The sequence below is a fragment of the Dreissena polymorpha genome, chromosome 4 (genome assembly GCF_020536995.1).
Source record: "Dreissena polymorpha isolate Duluth1 chromosome 4, UMN_Dpol_1.0, whole genome shotgun sequence".
Classification (NCBI taxonomy): Eukaryota; Metazoa; Mollusca; class Bivalvia; order Myida; family Dreissenidae; genus Dreissena; species Dreissena polymorpha.
Genome location: NC_068358.1, coordinates 54,438,113 through 54,461,130, shown reverse-complemented (window position 1 = coordinate 54,461,130; position 23,018 = coordinate 54,438,113). Strand labels below are relative to the sequence as shown.

The 23,018-nt window shown below is 36.0% G+C and overlaps 1 protein-coding gene across 3 annotated transcripts; it reads left to right on the top strand.

Moving 5' to 3' along the window:
- Positions 1 to 1,284: 1,284 nt before the first annotated feature.
- LOC127877735 (cyclic nucleotide-binding domain-containing protein 2-like) lies at positions 1,285 to 22,745 on the top strand. Of its 3 annotated transcripts, none has more exons than XM_052423918.1 (13): positions 1,285 to 1,879; positions 10,839 to 10,906; positions 11,896 to 12,025; positions 13,170 to 13,336; positions 14,237 to 14,310; positions 16,890 to 16,978; positions 17,090 to 17,319; positions 17,615 to 17,769; positions 18,348 to 18,473; positions 19,609 to 19,682; positions 20,429 to 20,530; positions 21,197 to 21,340; positions 21,760 to 22,745. In XM_052423918.1, the coding sequence occupies exons 1-13, from the start codon at positions 1,823 to 1,825 to the stop codon at positions 21,913 to 21,915; spliced, it is 1,572 nt and encodes a 523-aa protein (XP_052279878.1). In that variant the 5' UTR covers positions 1,285 to 1,822; the 3' UTR covers positions 21,916 to 22,745. The 3 variants fall into 3 exon arrangements, with proteins under 3 accessions (XP_052279878.1, XP_052279877.1, XP_052279876.1); XM_052423917.1 differs by lacking the exon at positions 1,285 to 1,879 and adding an exon at positions 5,754 to 6,692; XM_052423916.1 differs by lacking the exon at positions 1,285 to 1,879 and adding an exon at positions 8,873 to 9,649.
- Positions 22,746 to 23,018: the final 273 nt, after the last annotated feature.

Here is a 23,018-nt window from a genome sequence, read left to right as displayed (position 1 = left end):
ATCGAGCGCCGGATGGCGTCAGGAAAGGTACCATGTAGTCAATGTCGAATTGGACGGATACGTTCGACCACCGTCCTTTACATTAGGCAATCGAAAGAACCCCGGTCGACCGACTTTCAAGATCCCCCGTGTCTGGTAGAAATCACTCGGTTGGAGTTAACTTTAAGTATTAAAGCAATCGTTAAACTTTAACACAATCTGGAAAAAAAATGTTTATCAAACAAGAAGTGCAGGTCCAATGAGGTATGAACATTAAGTGTATAACATTCCGCAAGCTAAAGTTTTTGTAGCATTTCTGTCATACCATTCACTGGGCCCGGGTAGTTGAATAGTAGGCATGCGCTGTGTGAACAATCACCCAGCTATAACATCTTACAGACTAAACCCCGCGCGATGTCGTGCTAAACCACGACATTTAATCTCAAGGCGACACAAGTTTAATGCCAGCGGATTTTCACTAAAACTAATCACCGTAATGGGAAGAGCAGTAATAATAAATTGGAAAGCACTTTCACTAAGTTTAAAGGCCTGCAGTCACTATACTCGACACCAAACATCAATATAAGATACAATGGATTGGCAACCGGAGGTTTAGCTAAATTAAAAAATTTCAATAAATAAATTATGTAATACTAACTATACTCACTCTTTGCCAATTCGTGAAATTGATTCGCAAATAATTATAACGATTGACTTTTTATGTAGAACGTTTATCATGATACCATAATGTTATTTCAAACGTACATAGAGTGCAAATTAAAGTTTTAAAAAAGCGTGTATGTCTGATGCTATTTAACTTGTTAAAATGTATCAATTATTGGCATCATCGTTTTAGGGATGATGAATGGTAACTATTTAACTATTTTAACATATCAGCAATAGTAGCGTAAGAAGCGACGAAGAATGGGAATAAGAAGAAAAGAAGAAAATAAAGACGGACTAAAAAATATGAAGGAGTAAAGGAACACAAAGGAAGAAGACGAATATCATCGGAAATGGGTTTAAGATTGTCATCGTACTCACACAGCTTTAAATACCAAAGGTGCGACAGATTTATTTAATAAATGTTACACTGGCATTTATCTATACACAATAGAGACGTTTAGGCCATAGATTATGGATATTTACTTTGATCAAAACGTTTATATCTTTCCATTTTTCATTTTGGCTGCTCGATGAGTCCTCATTTCAATACCACAAATGTTATCATCAATTGTGTGGTACTCAACTCCCTAACGACGATAACAATCGCATTTCGAAGTTATATTCTGCCTCTGTTATCAAAAAGTGGATATATTTGCTGTTCAGTAATAAAAGATTATGCGAAAAATATCGTCCTTAAACGAATTGTTACAGCCGTTTATAGTTTGGGTTTAAACTTTGGAGTATATAATTTTTAAGCCGTTCATAGTTTTATTTAAAACTTTGGATTATATAATTTTGAGTGTGGAGCGTGCAAAAAAAACTGGAAATACAAACATACTTGGTGTCAGCTGCTCCGATTAATATTTATTTTGCTTTTAGCTTGATGTATTTATAACGTAACGTAAACGATGTAACGACATGCAGTGCAGTATATCTTCTAGAGGCAAAAATCTACTAAATCTTGCCTTTTTTTCCTGAGTATTCCATCGTTTATTAACAACTGTCCTTATTTTCACCGGATTAATTTTATACCGATTGTTCGAATAAAAAGAATCTACGCAGTAACAGTTTTAAAAAAATCGCATCAATAAACTAAGTAATCGAAATGGTCGCTACTGTTTTTATCATCACAATGTCTCAACGGAGCTGAAATTTATTGTTTGGTGCCTGTAACACTATGGAAGTAATTCGTCCCATATACGTGTCAACAACAAGATATAACTTATATCAGAAGGTATGACATTATTTCTTTCTTATTTCTTACTCTTTTAATTTTTACAGTGTCGTTATATTGTTCCCATTGAAATTCTTTAAAAATAAAAAATGAAGAAATTAGAGACCGACTGACAGAGTGATTGTTTACTTTTTGGTTATTTATTTATTCACCTTAAGAAATGGATATTTATCGAACGAGCACAATAGAAAAGAACGATTGAATGATTGACTGTCCAAAGTTAGTGTGATGATTTATTCCGATAGATAAAGGTATCCACTAAATGAACAAGTAGCAAACCCAGAAAACAGAGTCCCGAATAAAGGGCCATGTACTGTGATAAGGAATAGAAAGGCATTTCTTGGCACGAACATCACCTTCATACTTTGTCTTCAGCCTGTAGATACAACGTAATCTCATTGTTAGGCGTATCTTCGATTGATAATTTGAGTCGCGTTCTGAGAAAATGGGGCTTGATGCATGTGCGTAAAGTGTCATCCCAGATTAGCCTGTGCAGTCCGCACAGGCTTATCAGGGATGACACTTTCCGCTTTAACTTGATTTTCGGTAAGGAGGGACTTCCTTGAAACTAAAAATACCAAAAAGGCGGAAAGTGTCGTCCCTGATTGCTAATCTGGGACGACACTTTACGCACATGCATTGTCCAGTTTTCTCAGAACGCGTCTCATATACTAGTGTTTTACATCATACCTTTATCATATGATACCAATACACATGCATCATTTGAATACTCTGTGTATAGCATACACAATTATAATCAATAACATACACAATTATAATCATAATCATCATTAACAACGACATCATCGCTATAATCAATTCATTATCATTTTAGTTAGCGTTCTTGATGTTTTGCATGAATGACAGTGACTTTCTGTCATTTGGAAATGAGAACAAATGTTAAATAACCGTAATAATCAAGATACATATACAACTCTGACATGTTAGTTCGACGAATTAGGCAGCATAGTTATACAAAAACGTGTAAATGTATAATAGCGTTGTCATATATGTGACTATTGGAAGCATACATGTATAGTTGCATGTGAAACTTTGATATGTAGTATAAATATCGCTGCCGTAAATATGCGATGCCGATAAAACACCAGTAAATGGCTCTCGTATGCAAATAAACAAGAAACAGACATCTATAAATCGTAAAAGTGATTTCCAATATTTAAACGATATTCATGGAGGTAATCTTTTTGTAATAAGTATTCATACATGTAATTATTTTGACTTCATTTGTAAAGTTGTATGTGACTTTATTCATTGGTCGATTTCGTACCATTTAATGATATTGAAATTCATTTGTTGATGTTGATAATAATGAAGATTTTAATGATGATTCTCATCATCATCAGCGGCGGCAGCAGCAGCAGAAGACGATATAAGTAAGATTTCAATAAAATGTGAGTGTTGCAAACAATCTTAATACAAATTTAAAAACTAAAAAAGATAAATTTGTTGTCACTTTCGTTTTTGTGCGATTGGTGTGGGCGTAGCATGGTAGTATTTGTCTTTTTGTGTGCACAGAATTAACAATCTTACGCCACATGAAAACATCACATGCTATATACCATAGTTGGATGTGCAGGCCTTCTACGTGCCATTTTCGTTTAAACGCGCGGGTCTTTTCCACCTAGAACATCACACGATTGACATATTCGGCAGACTTTTCCACATAGGTTACATATTCGATCTGTTACATTCACGTTTTTTTTTGTATTTCGTGTATGTAGTGAATACTTCAACATACATAAACTGTACCAAGCACATTCTAGTTTAGACTGCTTTGCATAAATTGTTCTCGTATTCACTCATTATTGAACGTTTAAATCTCAAATAATCATTAAATAAATGAGCTTTGAATTAAATAGAATCAAATAACAAAACATTTACGCCATATTCTACAATAAAATACATCGAAGCTGTTATGAATTGTCTTTTTGCGAATTATGTCCTGCTTTAGTTTTATTTCATATAATCATGAGATGTGAGAGAAGCTATTGATGTACACACACATGTTTGCTAACTTCACTTAAATTACTATTATGCCTACGAACATTTTTGCAACATTCGAAACGATCTAAAATGAACTAAAGAAAGAATGTAAAAAAGAGATCTGGATTTTTAATGCATTTTCTTAATAAATTGAGAATTGTTAAAACGTGTTCTTAAATTTTTTTATCAAACCTTCCCACCCTGTTTTGGAAGTGGTGGATTTTATTGGGGAACAAACGACTTTCCTCTTGGTCTTTTTAATCCAGTTCCTCTTTATTGCAGTCATTCAGATTCTTTAATGTGCATTTTCATTGCGAAATACAGCTGTAAAATGTCTCCAAATCGACAGCCGTCAAACGGATTTCAACGCAATAATACAACGAACCTGGTTTCGACAAGAGCTTTCAATGGTCTCAAGTGCGCCATATATACATAACTGTGCACTCGGTTGCGCACATCACTGATAGCTCTTCTGACAAGGCCCATAATTCACCCCTTAACTTTGTTTGCAAGCTCTTCTGACAAGGCCCATAATTCACCCCTTAACTGTGTTTGCAGATCATGATCGTATCCCGCATTTTATGGTGATATATACAACCTTTTCTCACTAAGTCTTTTCGACCCGCATGTGTGCGTGAATACATATTCTGCAAATGTTTAATGTATACGTTATGCTTCTTTTATATATACTTAAACTGTATACCGTGGTTTTTACTTGTGCGCCATAATATACAATAAATATATTTTGATATTTGAGCTTGCTTTTCAAATTATTTTTATCTTTACTTACTAGTCACTAGATAAAGTGAAATATAAAATGCATAAAAGCAAAAACAAAGCATTAATGAAAACATATCACTCATATCAAAATTCATTAGTAATGGTTTTGGTTATTTTTTGTAGAAAAAGGATTCGTCTAGCGAGCTCAATAGTTGTATTTTGACTAATCGTGAATAAACAAGTCACATAATACACAAAATTATAATTCACAAATCTGAATGAGAAATTCATTAGCTGCAATCGCAATCAAGATACTTCCTATTTGAAAGATTTTTCAAAAACTAACTTACGTTCAAAATGCAAAATTTGAGTTGTTTATAATGTGCGCACAATGTCGAACCGGAAATGCGAAAAGGACCCATCTGTCATAGATAGAAACATTTACATAAACCGATAGAAAGATGCGACTTATATATTTGTCAAAAATTTAATTTAATTTTGTCTATTTAGTTATAAGAAAATACAGAAATTTTAAATGACCGAGTAAAAACTTTGTTAAGTGTATGGCATTTACTGTGTACATTTCTTGTCATTTAAAATGCGTAGTTAAAGCTGAAGTAGGTGCCTATTTATGTTCGTTATTGTTTGCACAACTTCTTGTCGGTATTAAATACAAGTTTTTTTGCATGTGACCATTTTAAGATTGTCATACATATAAAATATATGGATGGAAATGACGGGTACAGGTTACAGCCATGATTTAGGGTGTGAAACACTGTGCACTGCTGTGTACGAGATCTAGTTTTATAGGTATACATCAGCTTCAGATGTGTTCAAATGAAGTTTCATTTAACGAAAGTTTCTTTTCGATAAAACATAAACCAGCTGATCTTTATTACAATGAAGAATGCTAACCTATGTCGCACTGAGTGAATTGACAAGATAAGTGCTTGTTTGTTTTAATCTTAAACAGGCTCAATAATGATTCTTTGATGTCAATATGACTCTTCAATAAAATTCGTGTTTTCGGGATCTGCACAGGCTGGCTATCAGTGCGCGGTTTAGCAAGGTTTACTAAGTAAACTAGCAGGTGTGGGTCCTCCCTTATTGTCTTTAAGTTCGCGTACCAGGGAATGCCCTTATCTCGCGCTGGGAGACGAGGCTTAAATAGTCCGTACTTGTCTTATTAGAGAAAGTGTATAAATCATGGAATGTGCTAAAGGTCGCAAGTGGTCCTCAAAATTGGGGTCAAAGATCGGTGCTTTATTTGTAGAAGATGAACTCAATGAAGTGTGAACTCACCGAGAAACGCCGAACACATTTCTTGGCGGTGCGGTAAAGCGTAAATCCGATAACGGTGGTCGTGACATCAGATGCTATCAAGATGGTGGCGTAAAGCAGTAAAAGCAATACTGTGTTGTGATTAATCAAAGAAATGTTTGTATTGTGCGCGCATTTCTCGTGGACGATTACAGAAATATTCACACAAGATCAAATTGCAACGTGCCAAAGATCGCATATGAAACATCGAAAGCGCATATAGATACTTTACTGGAATATATAAGTAACATATAAGTAACTATAGTGTTACAAAATGGTCAGACGCAAGCTACTAAGTGATTCATATTTGAATAAGGAATTTCGTCGGGACTCAGTGTCCGAATATATAGTCAGCCGAAAAGGCTCTTTGTCAGACTTGGTGTTTGCGACAAACCGGAAACTATCCAGGGATGCTTTTCTGACTGGAAGTACACGAAACTCTCGTGCGCCTAGTTTAACCAATCAGCCTTATACAAACCAATCACGTGATTCAAAACAGCGCTCCACGAGTCTGTCGGGGACCGTAGGACCGGTGACACCAGAAACATTAGCACGCGAGAAAGCTAATTTAGAATGTAGAAATCATGGTGACGGTAGTAGCTTTTTAGAAAAGAGATTTCAGAAGACGAATTCACTGAATGAAACGTCCAGACGTCAATCAAGGACATCTTTACTAAACGCGGCGAAGAGACGTAAATGTTTACGCAAACTCCAAGTACTACAAACGTTTGAAACCGCTTTAAAAACCCGACAGAAACGGCGATTTGACGTAAGTACAACCCGAGTGTTTGATTGCATGTGAACCGCTGCAGGCGAGGCATATTGACTTGCTCGCTTCACCGTTACGTTTTTATTTTATTTTACAGCTATTTAAACAGGAAATATTGTAACAAGCAGCATACAGCAGTCAGTATTCTGTATTTACGTCTTTGCGAATTATAACAGCAGGTCGCATTATTTTGAGTCAAATGGTAACCCAAACTTACTAACTTTTGAGATATACTGATGAACGAATGACTGTGACAATGAAGTCTGATTAAAGTATTATATTTCCTTCAATTGTAAAATTATCGTTGAATAGGTTATAAAAAAATATATTAAAACATGTAATTAACAGATCAAAGTAAAGGAAAACGAATTTCTCAATATATCAAAGTAATTGTAAAGGAAGGCAACACCATTTATATTGAGATAAAATTCTTAAATTGATCATTTATTGATCTGCACTAGGTCGTTAAATTAAAGAAATTCAGCTATTTTATTGCTCAAAATCAATTATTGCACCTTTTTCCGTTCTAAACGAAAACCTGTGTGGCTCTTTTTGATAATAACCAGTTATAGGATTCAATCATTTTCGGACAATAGGGTAGTCGAGAGCAGTAGCGTAGCTAGAGCGGCTATGATATGGATCGCAATACTTGCTAACCAATATCAGTTTTATGCTTGTAACGTTAAAAAGAAGCAGCGTCCCATTTTCTATTAAAATATTGTCTTTCATTCTATAAAAGTGCGCCGATTTATTGTGTATACTCTGTATTTGATTTTGTTATTCAACTTATAAATATAGAAACACGTTAATGTGTATATAAATACAATAAAAAATAATTAGTCGCTGTTTGCTAAACAAGCTAATTAACTTGAACTTAACGCAAGAAGAATTCGTTACGCATATGGTATTTTGAGTTGTTTTAGTACTAAAAACTTTTCATTATATGGGTCGCGCTCTGTGAAAAGGGGTTTACATGCATGTGCGTAAAGAGTCGTCGCAGATTAGCCTGTGCAGTATTATTAAGATTTTCGTATCGCACATGCTTATTTGGGACCGCACTTTCTGCTTAAACAGGATTTTACTGGATTTTTGCTTAAAAGAAACTTTCTATATACGGAAATTATCATAAAAGCAAACTGCACAGGCTAATTTGGGACGACACTTTACGCACATGCATTTAACCCCCAGTTTGACAGAGCAAGGTCCATATGTTATATGCTTGTTCTCTGGACAAAGAGACAAGTAACTGTGCCTTATTAACACGAGATTCAGATAGTTACGCCTAGAAGTTTATTGACGAATCTCTGCATATGATTTAACTGAAAATGATTTTACAGAAAAAGTCTATATGTTTAATGAATCTACGTTCAATAGTAATAGTGATACGCTTGCTTTTAATTGTGTAAATAAGATCCGCACACGCAAATAATAAACCGCCCCCGCCACTGTTTTCGAGACGGGTTTTGTTATTTTTAATGTTTGCATTTAAATATATAAACACCCAATTTTAGAAACTCAGTAATTCTTTACGTTGAAGAATAGTCTAAACATTTTACCGTCAAAAATATCACCTTTGAAACCGAGTGCGCTCCAAATCTTAAAATCTTAATAATACGCATGCCATAGATCTGTGTTTGTATTAGATGTGAATGGATTCGGCCCGCTGTATTGTAGTTTCAACGCAATATTTGCGCTGCTTGCTTTGCTGTTTCACGGATAAAGTATGTAATATAAGAAATGAACTGCAAAAAAAACAGAACGTGTTCACAAACGGGATTATTAAAAAATGAAAAAAAGACTATGCACTTATGTAAATATTTAGCGTTGAATGATTAATAAAATTTGTTTAAAGTGTCGGACAACGAAATTTGATAAGATTTGAGTGAGTAAGTAAATGTGCAGTCAATTTTTAAGACATCGGCATGTAACACCAAATCAATTTGACTACTAAACTTTATAAGTGCATTTAAATGGAATATTCTAAGTAATAAGAATTATATTTTGAAGAAATCTTCTCAGTTATGTGACGTATATTTAACCAACAGAAGACAAACAACCAAGATTAGTGCATTAAAAAACTCTTAGTTTAGCTTAACGTCAGGCTCAAAGTAAATGCACATGTGCTTTTCGTGTCATCACTTGGGCGTAAGTAGAAACGAAGAAATCCGGAAAGGCGATTGATTTAATTTAGAAGAATGGAGGACTGGGAGGACATCTTGTCGACGAACAAATGGCCCTTAATGACAGGCTGCATGACCACGTACTCACATGTACCGACAGAGCAGCAACACGAGCAACATGTGCTAACATCGTCAGAAGTCGTAGCCGCCCCACATAACGAGAAACTTCTCGACCACAAATCGACTGAAAATTGTCAACCTGACGAAGGGTTTGAAAGCGACACGAAGCATGTTTCTAGTGGAACGCATGGTCATGGAAAGTTTTTAAAGGAAATTCAGTACACGGAAACAATGAAAGATGATGGATATCCTCCCATTCAGGACCGTCTAATTTCTGATGCTTCAGACGCACATGACAAAGAGACTACCGCTCTACCTCCATCTGTACGCCATTGTTTTAGACCCGAAGTCCTTTTAAGCCGACCAAAGTTCAAACGTAACGGCAACGTAAAGTTTTTAAGAGATTCACAGGAAAGACTAGAACAAATGACTTCAAAAATAATGCACCCGAATACCAAGCCGATATCTCGAAACCGTCAATCACGCTCATGCATGCGTATGAACAAATTACGAATAGCGGTTTTAGGTTTTCAAACGCCGGGAGAAAGCAGTTGGCGTGCGTACAAAACTTTCCAATCGACGCAATTTCCGGCTTTAAATGATTGCAACCAAACGGAACTGAAGTTTTTCAGCGTTGAATCCTTCAGAAAACGAATAATCGAAACTCCTCGTTTTCCTTCTAAAGCCTATGGAACATTAAAATCTCGTCATTTTGCGGTGAATATTTGGACTTTGTTGTGTTTCTTTATTTATTGTTAAAAATTTCAAACAAAAACTTTTTGTAGTACCTTAACCACAACAAGAAGGGGCTGTTTTTATGATTAAAAACGGTTCGTTACTTACAAATAATGTTTCTAGTGTGTAATAGAAGTGGTTAATAAAGTTTGCGGTTGCAAACGACTATACAATCTGACCTAGTAACGAAGGATGGCCCTTCGTCGGAAATGTCGTTAATTACATTCTTATACCAATATTTCAAAAGGATTACCATGACCATTTTCTTAATGAGTCAACACAATATATATACCCGGTAGCTGAATTTTCATTTATTTATTTCCTTTTCTTGCCAACTGTCTTTCCACGCTATGACTGTTTAGAACTATGTGACATGTATAAGGTTACGGACATTTAAAAACAACTAGTGATGGTAACGGATACTGAAACTGTAACCAATCTAACAGTATATAAGCAGTACACATTTATCCAACAATTATCAAAGAATATTAATAGTCCTCGCAATTCTTGAGGGTAGGATTAAACGGACCCAGGTTTTGGAACGATTTTTCCCTCTCAATGCAGCTAGCGATATTGTTAACCCATTTATGCCTAGTGGACTCTCCCATCTTTCTAACTTGGATCATTTTATTTCTAAAATTAGGGATGTCTGGTATATTTTTTTCTATATTTAGAATATTTGTTACAGAAATTCCTTTAAGCAAACAGCGAAGACCCAGATGAGACACCGCATTATGCGGCGTCTCATCTGGGTCTACGCTGTTTGCAATGTCCTTTTTTCAGGACGCTAGGCATAAATGGGTTAAACGGTTAATTGCCATCCTTCAAAATTCACAAGCATATCCATGGGTATTTTGGAAAATCACATGCAATAGCTTCTTGTTCATAGCTAAACCCTTAAGCACAAAAAAAATAAATAATTTAATTGACATGCTTCTAAAATATTTCAATGAATGATAGTTTAATTAATGCAAATTGTATTGTTTTGTTAGCATTTCGTGAAAATTTTAATTGTATTTTTTTGAATTCACAATTGATTATTGCATCATTTCGCGCCTGCGTCTGTCTATGCCGAATGCTTATTTATGAACGTGCAGGTCCGTGTATGTTTGACAGTCCGAGCGTACACATTTACTAGTTGACTTCATTAAAATGACTTTTATATTTGCAGCCACTGATCCGGTTCCGTCGAGCCGCTCGAACCGTTGTCCTCATACTCAAGGCGACTGCCAGCAGCAGGTAAACATCTATATGTGTCATCTCATATCAAAAACACGTTTTTAATATTAAAACACGCACCATTTAGTGACATTAAATGGCAATTAACAATCGATATTATACCTTTACACAAAGTTTGTAAACCTGGGAAATATTATCAAAAACTTAAATTCATTTAGAAAACAGCGTTTGTAAAATTCGTCCTATTCAGTAAAAAAAATCAGGAAACCATAAACAATACGGCTATCACACTTTTTGAACAGCTTTTAGTTCATCTGAGCACATTGACGATGAGCAATTGGAAACCATGATGTCAGTCGTCCGCCCTTGCGTCTGTGAAATTGTTCAGCCAACGTCATTTTACTGCTGCCATTTCAACAATTCCTTCAAAAATTCTTAAATTAAGCGTCCAAGGTTAATATTGTGTTTAATCGAAATCGGAAATCATAATGGATGTTTTGTATTGGTTATGGGTTTTACGGCTGTATACATAATTCGTATACGTATTAAATTATAATGTTACAAGCCATTCCTAAGGCATTTGCATGGTTGAAGGCCAAAGCGTTCCCTCGATATCATGCGGAAACGGTTTGACTACGGACCGATAGAACGGGCGACAGAACGACCGACGGACAGGTGCAAATATAACACCAGCTTCTTCAAATGAGCATAATAGAGAGGGATACATTTCATTTTACGTATATTGTATCATAATTTGACCAATGTCGAAAGGAAGCCTAAACGCGAGCTCGACTGTTATGTGTACGTGTTGAACTTGCCCACAATGATTATATGTGCATGAATTGTATTCGCTTACAATACATGCATACATGTAGTTAATCTGTTATCACAAATATTAGTGGCCGTTTCGCTTCATGTCTAGCACGGAGCGCATTGAATCGCTGTGTCGTTTTTAACAAATATTTTTTTCCGAATGTGTCCTCTTCGAGTAAGTGGAAATAAATTATAACTCTTTCAATGGGCGCTATATGCCCGCTGTCCCGCTTCAGACACGCGTCCCAGCAGCACGAGCAGCTCGTGTCCTGGACCCAACTGGCAGACGAGCAGAGCACCGCGCGCCGGACTTACGACCTGTTCGGGATCTCCTTCGACCCCAGCGTCTTTAGGGCAAAGAGGGAGGTAGGTATTACTAGCAATGTGTTTGTTAAAACAGTATGCGCTTCCTAATATTAAAATAATGAATCTGGAAAAAACAAGTATCTTAAATATAACTAGTTGATAATTATTTTAATGTCATTTCGGTCATACAAATGTCAACTATCTTCATCCTTTGTCGTCATATGAACGAACAAATAAATATTTGTATTCAAGCGACAATGTTGCATGTTTTATTTTGACACCTATAACTGTATCCTTTGTTTGATACAAATAAATAGTTTAATTATGTAATTATCTTAGTATTCAATCTACATACATGCTTACATTAATCGATTCAATATAACGGATTATAACGGACAATTTACCTCAAATACCATGGTTGAGAGCATCTACCTTTTACAATGACGTAAACAGAAAAACAACGATTTCTCTAACGCTTCTTTGCTCCTTGAATAACCTTTACCTTAATTGTCAACCATGTCTTCCGTGTATGTCTATGACGAATGGTTAACATGTTTTTCTGACGGGTATGTCTACCATTTCTGTCTACCATGTTTTTACACGTCTACCATGCTGTATAACACGTAAGTCAACCATGTATGTCATCCACGTATTTATTCCATGAATGAGTACACGTTTGACGTCCATGTATTTCTACCACGCATGTATACCAAATATGTCTTCAAAATATGTGTACCACGTATGTCTACCATGTATGTCTGCCATGTACGTCTACCAAGTATAATTACCGCGTATGTTAACAATGTATGTCTAACACGTATGTTTACCATGTATGTCTGCAACATATGTTATCAACATATGTCTAACACATATGTCTAACGCGTATGTTTACCATGTATGTCTACCAAGTATGTTTACAATTTATGTATGCCACGTATGTCTGCCACGTATGTCTACCATGTATGTTTACCACGTATTCTACCACGTATGTTTACCATGTATATCTACCATGTATGTCTACCATGTATGTCTACCACGTATGTCTACCACGCATGTTTGCCATGTATGACTACCACGTATGTCTACCATGTATGTCTACCATGTATGTTTACCACGTATGTCTACCATGTATGTCTACCAAGTATGTCTACCACGTATGTCTACCACGTATGTCTACCACGTATGTTTACCATGTGTCCCGCAGAAGGTGCTGAGTAATGAGGCCAAGGCAATCCTGTCCTTGTACCCGTCTGACCGGACGGACGAGCAGGTGAAGCTGGTGGTCCTGTCTCTAAACCAGACCGTGGACGCCTTCGGTGAATTCCCCATTCGTCTGCAGAGGTCGCTAGCTAGCGTTGGCTGGTACGAAAAGTGAGTTGAACTGTGAATGTTTATTGACGGCTTTTTTATTTATAGGTTACAAATGCAATGTAACTTTTTGGGATCGCGTTTAGTCCGTCGTTCGTCAACGACCTACCTAAACACCTTAACTGTTTGGCAGATATTGCCGAAACTTCAAGAAAATTATAACTGTATGGCCATCTTTTGAAAAAGTTAAAATCGTTTAGGGCCGGTGCATATAAAGGTCACCATAAAAAATACATCCGCGCTGAGATTTGACTGGAACAAGCAAATCCCTGCCTTTATAGCCGACAACGTGATGATAGGTGAGCAAGGTGGTACAATTGTGTTTCCGTGTAACGAAAAATCTGCGTGGAGATTGAAACAAGATCATGTTAAAATGTGTAACTTGAAATCGATTTTCTATTAAACCCAATATCTGAGAGCTTTGGTGCGTGATATAAAACAAAATATACGTGTAAAACTTTGTTCAAATAATTCCGTTGGGTAAAACAGAGCCAGCCTTAAGTGTAACATTTTAAATGAAGATTTATCAACAAAATATTTTTCTATAAAAATCAAACATCCAAAGGTTAAAGGGGGGGGGGGTAAGCTTTTGTATAAGTTGTATTATAGCAAATGGGCTTTATAACATTTCCTTCTGTGAAACTATTGTTTAGTTTGTAACGTATACTTTCTTTTTACGCCTGATTTAAATTGTGCCCCTGATTTCAAAACTGGCCATTCCCAAGGAGTAAATTGTGACGACTTACTAAGCCAAATAAGTTTGATTTTACTCTCGACACGTCACACATGCGAGCGATTATGGCACTCTTTACCCTCTCGTTACCCGTATACATACTATATACATATAGTGTATATACAAATTAATTTAAAAAAGTAAAATATAAAAGCTATTTTAAATTTCAGTTTTGATGCGAAACGTGTAATAATCAGACAAGGCCACGTGGCGGAAAACTACTACTTCATACTGTCTGGAACAGGTAAACTACTACTTCATACTGTCTGGAACTGGTAAACTACTACTTCATTCTGTCTGGAACAGGTAAACTACAACTTCATACTGTCTGGAACAGGTCAACTACTACTTCATACCGTCTGGAACAGGTAAACTACTACTTCATACTGTCTGGAACAGGAAAACTACTACTTCATACCGTCTGGAACAGGTAAACTACTACTTCATACTGTCTAGAACAGGTTAACTACTACTTCATACTGTCTGGAACAGGTAAACTACTACTTCATACTGTCTGGAACAGGTAAACTACTACTTCATACTGTCTGGAACAGGTGAACTACTACTTCATACTGTCTGGAACAGGTGAACTACTACTTCATACTGTTTGGAACAGGTAAACTACTACTTCATACTGTCTGGAACAGGTGAACTACTACTTCATACTGTCTGGAACAGGTGAACTACTACTTCATACTGTCTGGAACAGGTAAACTACTACTTCATACTGTCTGGAACAGGAAAATCGTAAAACTACTACTTCATACTGTCTGGAACAGGTAAAACGTACTACTTCATACTGTCTGGAACAGGTAAATACTTAAACTACTTCTTCATACTGTCTGGAACAGGTAAAGCGTAAAACTACTACTTCATACTGTTTGGAACAGGTAAAGCGTAAAACTACTTCTTCATACTGTCTGGAACAGGTAAATCATAAAACTACTACTTCATACTGTCTGGAACAGGTAAAGCGTAAAACTACTACTTCATACTGTCTGGAACAGGTAAATCGTAAAACTACTACTACATACGGTCTGGAACAGGTAAAGCGTAAAACTAATACTTCATACTGTCTGGAACAGGAAAATCGTAAAACTACCTGGAACAGGTTAATCGTAAAACTATTACTTCATTCTGTCTGGAACAGTTAAATCGTAAAACTACTACTTCATACTGTTTAGAACAGGTAAATCGTTAAACTACTACTTCATACTGTCTGGAACAGGTAACTCGTAAAACTACTACTTCATACTGTCTGGAACAGGTAAAGGGTAAAACTACTACTTCATACTGTCTGGAACAGGTAAAGGGTAAAACTACTACTTCATACTGTCTGGAACAGGTAAATCGTAAAACTACTACTTCATAATATCTGGAACAGGTAAATCGTAAAACTACTACTTCATACCGTCTGGAACAGGTAAAGGGTAAAACTACTACTTCATACTGTCTGGAACAAGTGAAGGGTAAAACTACTACTTCATACTGTCTGGAACAGGTAAAGAGTAAAACTACTAATTCATACTGTCTGGAACAGGCAAAGGGTAAAACTACTACTTCATACTGTCTGAAACAGGTAAAGAGTAAAACTACTACTTCATACTGTCTAGAACAGGTAAAGGGTAAAACTACTACTTCATACTGTCTGGAACAGGTAAAGGGTAAATTACTATTTCATACTGTCTGGAACAGGTAAAGGGTAAAACTACTTCTTCATACTGTCTGAAACAGGAAGAGCGTAAAACTACTACTTCATACTGTCTGGAACAGGTAAAGCGTAAAACTACTACTTCATACTGTCTGGAACAGGTAAAGGGTAAAACTACTACTTCATACGGTCTGGAACAGATAAAGCGTAAAACTACTACTTCATATTGTCTCGAACAGGTAAAGCGTAAATCTACTACTTCATACTGCCTGGAACAGGTAAAGCGTAAAACTACTGCTTCATACTGTCTGGAACAGGTAAACCGTAAAACTACTACTTCATACTGTCTGGAAAAGGTAAAGCGTAAAACTACTACTTCATACTGTCTGGAACAGGTAAAGCGTAAAACTACTGCTTCATACTGTCTGGAACAGGTAAACCGTAAAACTACTACTTCATACTGTCTGGAAAAGGTAAAGCGTAAAACTACTTCTTCATACTGTCTGGAACAGGTAAATCGTTAAACTACTACTTCATACTGTCTGGAACAGGTTAATCGTAAAACCACTACTTCATACTGTCTGGAACAGGTTAATCGTAAAACTACTAATTCATACTGTCTTGAACAGTTTAATCGTAAAACTACTACTTCATACTGTCTGGAACAGGTAAACCGTAAAACTACTACTTCATACTGTCTGGAACAGGTAAACCGTAAAACTACTACTTCATACTGTCTGGAACAGGTAAACCGTAAAACTACTACTTCATACTGTCTGGAACAGGTAAACCGTAAAACTACTACTTCATACTGTCTGGAACAGGTAAATTGTAAAACCAAAACAAAAGAAAAATCAGATCTAACTCTTACCGCATAACGACTATGCATGAAACAACTAGTATTACCACTACATCAAATATTAAAACATGCATATACATATACCAGAAATATTAATATAGATATCATATATCATGCTTGAACGTAACCTCGGCCAAATGGAGATAAAAACAAAGTGTATAACTCTAACACCATACGTCTTTTTTTAAAGATACAAGAACAGACAAACATAGTTATAAACATATATACCGTTGAAAAGAACGGACTTCCCATAAAATTGTAATATGTATAGAATACATATTGGCCCTTAAACACCATTCTTGAAACCATTCAGCGGTGGTGACCCTGCTGGAGACTAATCGAGACACGGAGGAGCAGTGCGTGCGCACAGTCGCCATCCTGAAGACCGGAAATAGCTTCGGGGTAACTTTCCTTGTGTTCTCTTAATAACATAAAAATAAACCCGATTACAGCACTTGTATTTAGCTCAAAGTGTGACTTGCTTCAAGCACTCACATTCTTTTTCTCATGAAGGAGCTGGCGTTGATGCATGGAGCACGGCGCAGCGCCACGGTGACGTGTAAGACGAACGTGGAGCTGCTGGCAGTGAGTCGCGAGGACTTCATCGACATCTTCATGCATATTGAGACTGACCGGGAACCAGAGCACATCCGCTTCCTCCGCTCCATAGATCTGCTCAGAGGCTGGCCCATTGAACTGCTGCCTCAAGACAACCCGAGGATATGTCTGTTTACTTTTTTTCGGTATGAACTTTCCTAGATAGTGGTGACTATTCTTAGGCTATTATTAAGCTGAACAAAATTACGTATATGATTATAATGCTGCTTATGAAGCTGCTGATGTTTATGTTAGCAATGAGGATGAACATGGTGGTGATGGTGATGATTATGTTGGTGGAGACAGTAATGGTCATTACGATTATGATGATGAAAATTATTATTATGGCTATGATGATGATGATGATGATGAAAATGATGATGATGATGATGGAAATGGTGTGTGTAACATACATATAGTTTGTTTGTTTCCGTTTCACAGCCGCGGAGTGCTGTTGTGTAAGGACAGCAACGACACTGAGTGGATCTACGTCATCAAGAGCGGCACGTGTAGGGTCCTTAAAGACTTGCTGGACACAAAGCCTAACATACCAGGACTGGACTCAATACCGTATTCGTTTAACAAATCATATATCAGTAAGCTGTAGTATTAAGTATGCACTCATTTACGTTTAAATAACCTTACTCACACGAGAACGAAGATGCCAAACGTCATTAATATCTCCAGACGAATTTCAGATTGATCTCCTTAAGCATTGCATCTACAGAGTTACTGTAATAGGAGAACAAGCCTTTAGCTCACTACGTCTAAATTGTAACTTTAAACTACGTAATGGTTGAACATGTTTCTCTTAATGTTTTTTTTAATAAAAAAAAACTTACCCTAAGCAATTCCTGTAACGACATCCAACTCGCCCTCGACCTCACCGTGTAACCGACCGATTCTCAACGAAAGCATCGTTGCTCATCGAAGAAGACTGACTGTTACTTTGTGCATTTTTGAATTGATAAAACACACCCTCTCTCCAATTTCGTCTTTCCTGTACATCGGTGCATTCGATTCAAGACCTACCAGTTCTATGGTGTGACAACAATATTGTTTAATTATTTATGCTCATTTTTCATGTATTTTTTCTTTTTTTCCAGATTTAAAATTTTTATTTTTGTTTATGATTTACTGCGTGTATTTATAATTGGCGAAATTTTGATTGTAGAGTTACCTCCCATACCTCAGGCCAAGATTCCCGAGAGCCAGAGACTTCGTCGCAGTACACAGCTTACTAACAATCCATCGAGGCTTGGTAGTCGTCTGCTGAACACCATTCAGTCAAACGATACCAGTAATGCTTTGTTCACGGTTACACAAGAATACGTCCGTTGAAAATCTGATTAAAAAGATATTCGGTCTGTTAAATAATCGGGCATGTGATTCAATCACCTAAAATAATGTGTGCACTCAGTGTATAGCCAGGCATTCGATCAATTAATTAGTATGTGTAGAATGCAGTTGTGACAGTTTGTTCATGCCACTTTGTTTAAACAACAAGACAAATGTGTTATTGACATTTGACATACTAATCGCACCGTCTTCGTGGGTCTTAATTCATACCTACATTACCAAATACAACATAATTGGATAAACCATGATGTACAAAATAAATACAGCGCATATAGAGCGGACACCAATGCACATAACGCACCACTGTTGCCCTGTCGTTTGACAAACCGAAAACATAATGACTAGAGATAGTGTCTTCAAAAAATATAATGCCCATATGTGAAATATGAAAGCTCTGCAATTAATAGTTCTCGAGCTATAAATTGAAAATCAAATGTTATGTGCACGCAGAGACATTTGAAAGTAAGGATGGAGAGACTTGGTCGACATATTGTGTCAAAAGTTTAAGGGACGATACATTTCACATAATCACTTTTTTTATTCAATTCTCAAGTAATAGGATTATTAATATATATTTCCATACAATCAAATAAATTATTCACTTTTGTCGATACTGCTGATACAAAAGGAGTTTTTTCATAAACAGATGTTGTTTACAATTCATTCTGGCAAATATGTTTTGACCATGTTGTTGCATTTTTTTTTTTAAATACGATTTTTTTTTCAAATTTGTCATTGGTAGTCATTTATTCCGTATACGGCTTTTAAAAACGACTAAATGTATGGCAAATTGAAGCTGTCAATAACTGGGCAGGTTTTGTGCAAATCATGACTCGAGTGCCAAAAATAGAAGTGTTCAACCAGAAGCATACATTGACGTTTATATTCGGTGTTTTTTACAATTTCTCATATTTCTCATATTTTCGTTGGTTGACTCATCTGATTCACATAGTTGTCGTTAGAATATGGAATTTTGTTGTAATTGAAGTAATTTATAGTTAATCTTTAATATAGGCCATGTTGATGGATTGTTATGCCTGCTCAATTTATATTAACTGCATGCACTGTATCTTCAGTGATATTAGACCATCAACATCAACTCAATGAGATATTTGAGAAGAGACACAAGGTTTTGGCACGACAAAGACATGTAAGCTACATTTTAATCATTGATTTCTACGAGGCTTGCATCAGTATAAACACACATTTTGTATAAAATGTATTTAATAAAAGTATTTGGAATAAAGAAACAAAACACAAAACAAAAAGACGCCATATTCAAATTTTCTATGAAAATTGAAATTTACAAAATTGTGTCAATTATTAAAACTGACAATATATATTAATTGTTCTAATTTGAAGAATTTGTGTACCCAATTTAATCCAGCAGTCCCTTGCATCCACCATAAATCAATATCCACATAAGAATTTCGGTTTGATTTGCTTTAACTCTTATTCCTGAAAAGGATGACCTCAGAGTTGAGCAAACATACATTGTTTAAAAAAGAGACTGCCTTGACGCTGTAGACCTACCTCCAAACAGTAACCGTTCTCGACCCCCGATAACGTATATAGCGGTTTAACTAAAATATATATACACGACATGCCTCAATCGACCATACCCGATATAAATACATGTAATTATATTTAATGAATTTTACCGCTATATCATTCCGATTTAAGCATAGATATTAAAAAATTTAATGAAGCAATACCGATACAATTGCAATACTTGAGATTGCAACACTTAAATGATTTCATAGAGCATTGTTGGACTGTCATGAAAGCACGTGTCTTTTTTTTCTTTTAAAGATGAATGATTTGTACCCATGCTTAAATTGTTGTATGCAGTATAATTATACACGTATATTTTCAACTCATGTCATTTATGTTCAGAGTGACACGTCCGCAACAACACGTCATTCACATGTTGAGCCCCATCCGTCAGTTAGCAAGGTGTTTGTGCAAATACAGAAGCTAGGACCAAGGGATATTTTTGTGCGTATTATCAAATATAGAACTAAGAAATACATTTTCACGTATTAACAATTCATTTGAACGTATTGTAAAATAGATAGGACTCAGGAATACATCTGTACTTATGTTACAATATGGGACCCAGAATCAAATTTGTAAATAAAGCGCATGTGATTTTTCAGAAAACAACATGTGTATATGTATATAGTAAGTAAACGGTAATAGTATCTTAAGCCTTTTCAGACATACGTTGTAAAAATTTCATAAAATAAAGCGTGTAACAATGATTTTAGTAAAATGCTTTATTCCACGTGTTTGTTAAAAAAATATATCGATGCGCTTTTATCTTGTCGAAACTCGTGTGTGGCTTTAAAAACTGAGAAAAAAAAACAATAAACAGAATTACGAGTTCGTGAATTGTTACAAAAATTAAACAGATTGATATATAACTGGTAAGCTGATTCTTTTTATGTATAATCTCTTAATTCATGTTCAAAATGTGCTATTTAGACTATTTCATTTGCTAGATATACAAAATCTTGTTGAAGGTTATTATTCTGTGGGACAAGACAATTTTAAGAGATGTACCGGTACTGTTTTTTGTTGAGAAAAAACACAACATGTTTAAATACACATTAACTTTTTTGCAATTACGTCATTTGACCATCTTCACTAATCTTCGTTCAGGGTTTGGAGCAGACGGTATTCGGCCTGATAGGGCAGACGACAAGCTGCAGTCTGGTATCAGACGGCGCGGAGTGCATCCTCATCAACAAAAAGTTTTTCATGAAGCATCTCTCAGACACTTTGGCCAAACACCTAAGGCGGACGGTAAGAAACTTCTGCCAGTTATTATGTTTATTCCAAAGTATTGTATTGCAAGGAAAATACAAATAAATGAACATGATCAGATACCTGGTGCAGTGAGCGATACATGGGTGTTGTTAAAACCACTGTTGATAATACTAGCTGAATCGTTTCTATGTGTGTTTCGCACACGCAGCCCTAGTGCCCATTGCGGACTGTATCATGGACGATTTAACAGTTAAGTCCAAGAGCCATATGATCTATTTTGCCCACATCAAGCCTTTCGATGGCCTTTTAAAAAGCTTTACTGGGTACCAGTTGTGACATGGTTTGCATCGGATGAGTACACGTACAAGAAAGAACAACGCATTTCATAGTCAGCAACACACGATATGCTGGTGCGATTTTAAAATATCTTATATATAGAACATCTTCTGTAACAGATCCAGCCCATACCGAGTGAAGAAAGCTTGCAACAGAAGCTTCAAGACCAGGCCAACTGGAATGCATTCAAGACTATGACGGTCAACAACTTCATCGTGCACCGGAAGCAACTCCATGACCATGCGCAAGAAGTCTTACACTACATCAGCGAATGAGACACATCTTCAAGTTTCGGAAGAATCGCGATAGACTTGAATGCTAAACAGGATATCGTTTTATCCACAACGGCTTGTGATCACATTGTTGTAATTTGTACAATCTGGCAACGTGCTCATTTCACGTGACGTATCTGAATTTGCGCTGTATCTATTGCACGGCTGTGATAGCGGGAACTGTTAAATAATCTCACAAAATACGTTGTGTGCAATACTCAAGTTTCAATAAATTTATGCAAAATATGTGAACTAACTTAAACGCCAATATACAGTGTGGTATACTGCAACCAGACTTTTTCCCTTCCGTCACATTGGACATATATGTATGAAGCTGCTGAACTATTGCAGGGCAAATTAAATATTAATTCTTGTTTTTATTAAGTTCTCTTACAAAAAGTTATTGCAGTTGTATATTGTTGGGAGAAGATTTCATTTCTATCATTTAGAAATAAACTTGTACATTTTTGAATACATGCATTCATTTTCCCGACATTCGTTTTTACAATTGCATAGAACCCCGTTATATTTCGAAACATGTCAAGTTGTGTTGATAGTTTGAAAATTTGTCTCGTATTCATGTTCGAACAAATCACGCGTTCGGGCTTGTTTATGATTTTTTCCAAGCTTTAGAACATTTCTCGTAGCTTTCGAGTTCTCTCCTTGCGCCCCGTACATCCAAAAAATTCCAACATGAAAAACGCACACATGTTCTCATGCACTTATCCGCGCATTTATTTGTGTTATTCTGTATGGTGTGACATTTCTGTTTGCACACTTTCGATCTGTAAATTTTGTTAATAGTTTTAATAAATACAAGGATATCACTTGAATACGACCTTCTTCGTTTTTGTAAACCGCACCAACATACTCCAAAAAATGTAATTATAATTGTTGTTTGACGATAAATATTTCTGTGTAAACTTGTTGAATATAATAAAATAAGTTTGCCTTACCACAGTAAATTTCTTAAAAATGCAAAAGCGTTCATGTATGACCAACCTTACAGCTTGATTTAAGCTGAAAGCATTACTGTTTATTTTTTGCCCAACTTAAAAAAATCTCGATGGCAAACCCGACAAAATAAAACAAATACAATTAATACA

Excerpts from the sequence above, each read along its gene's own strand:
- LOC127877735 (XM_052423916.1), top strand. The coding sequence starts at position 8,888 with ATGGAGGACTGGGAGGACATCTTGTCGACGAACAAATGGCCCTTAATG. Across the intron at positions 10,907-11,895 it reads AAGGCGACTGCCAGCAGCAG|ACACGCGTCCCAGCAGCACG; the intron begins GTAAACATCTAT and ends GTCCCGCTTCAG. Across the intron at positions 20,531-21,196 it reads TAGGACCAAGGGATATTTTT|GGTTTGGAGCAGACGGTATT; the intron begins GTGCGTATTATC and ends ATCTTCGTTCAG.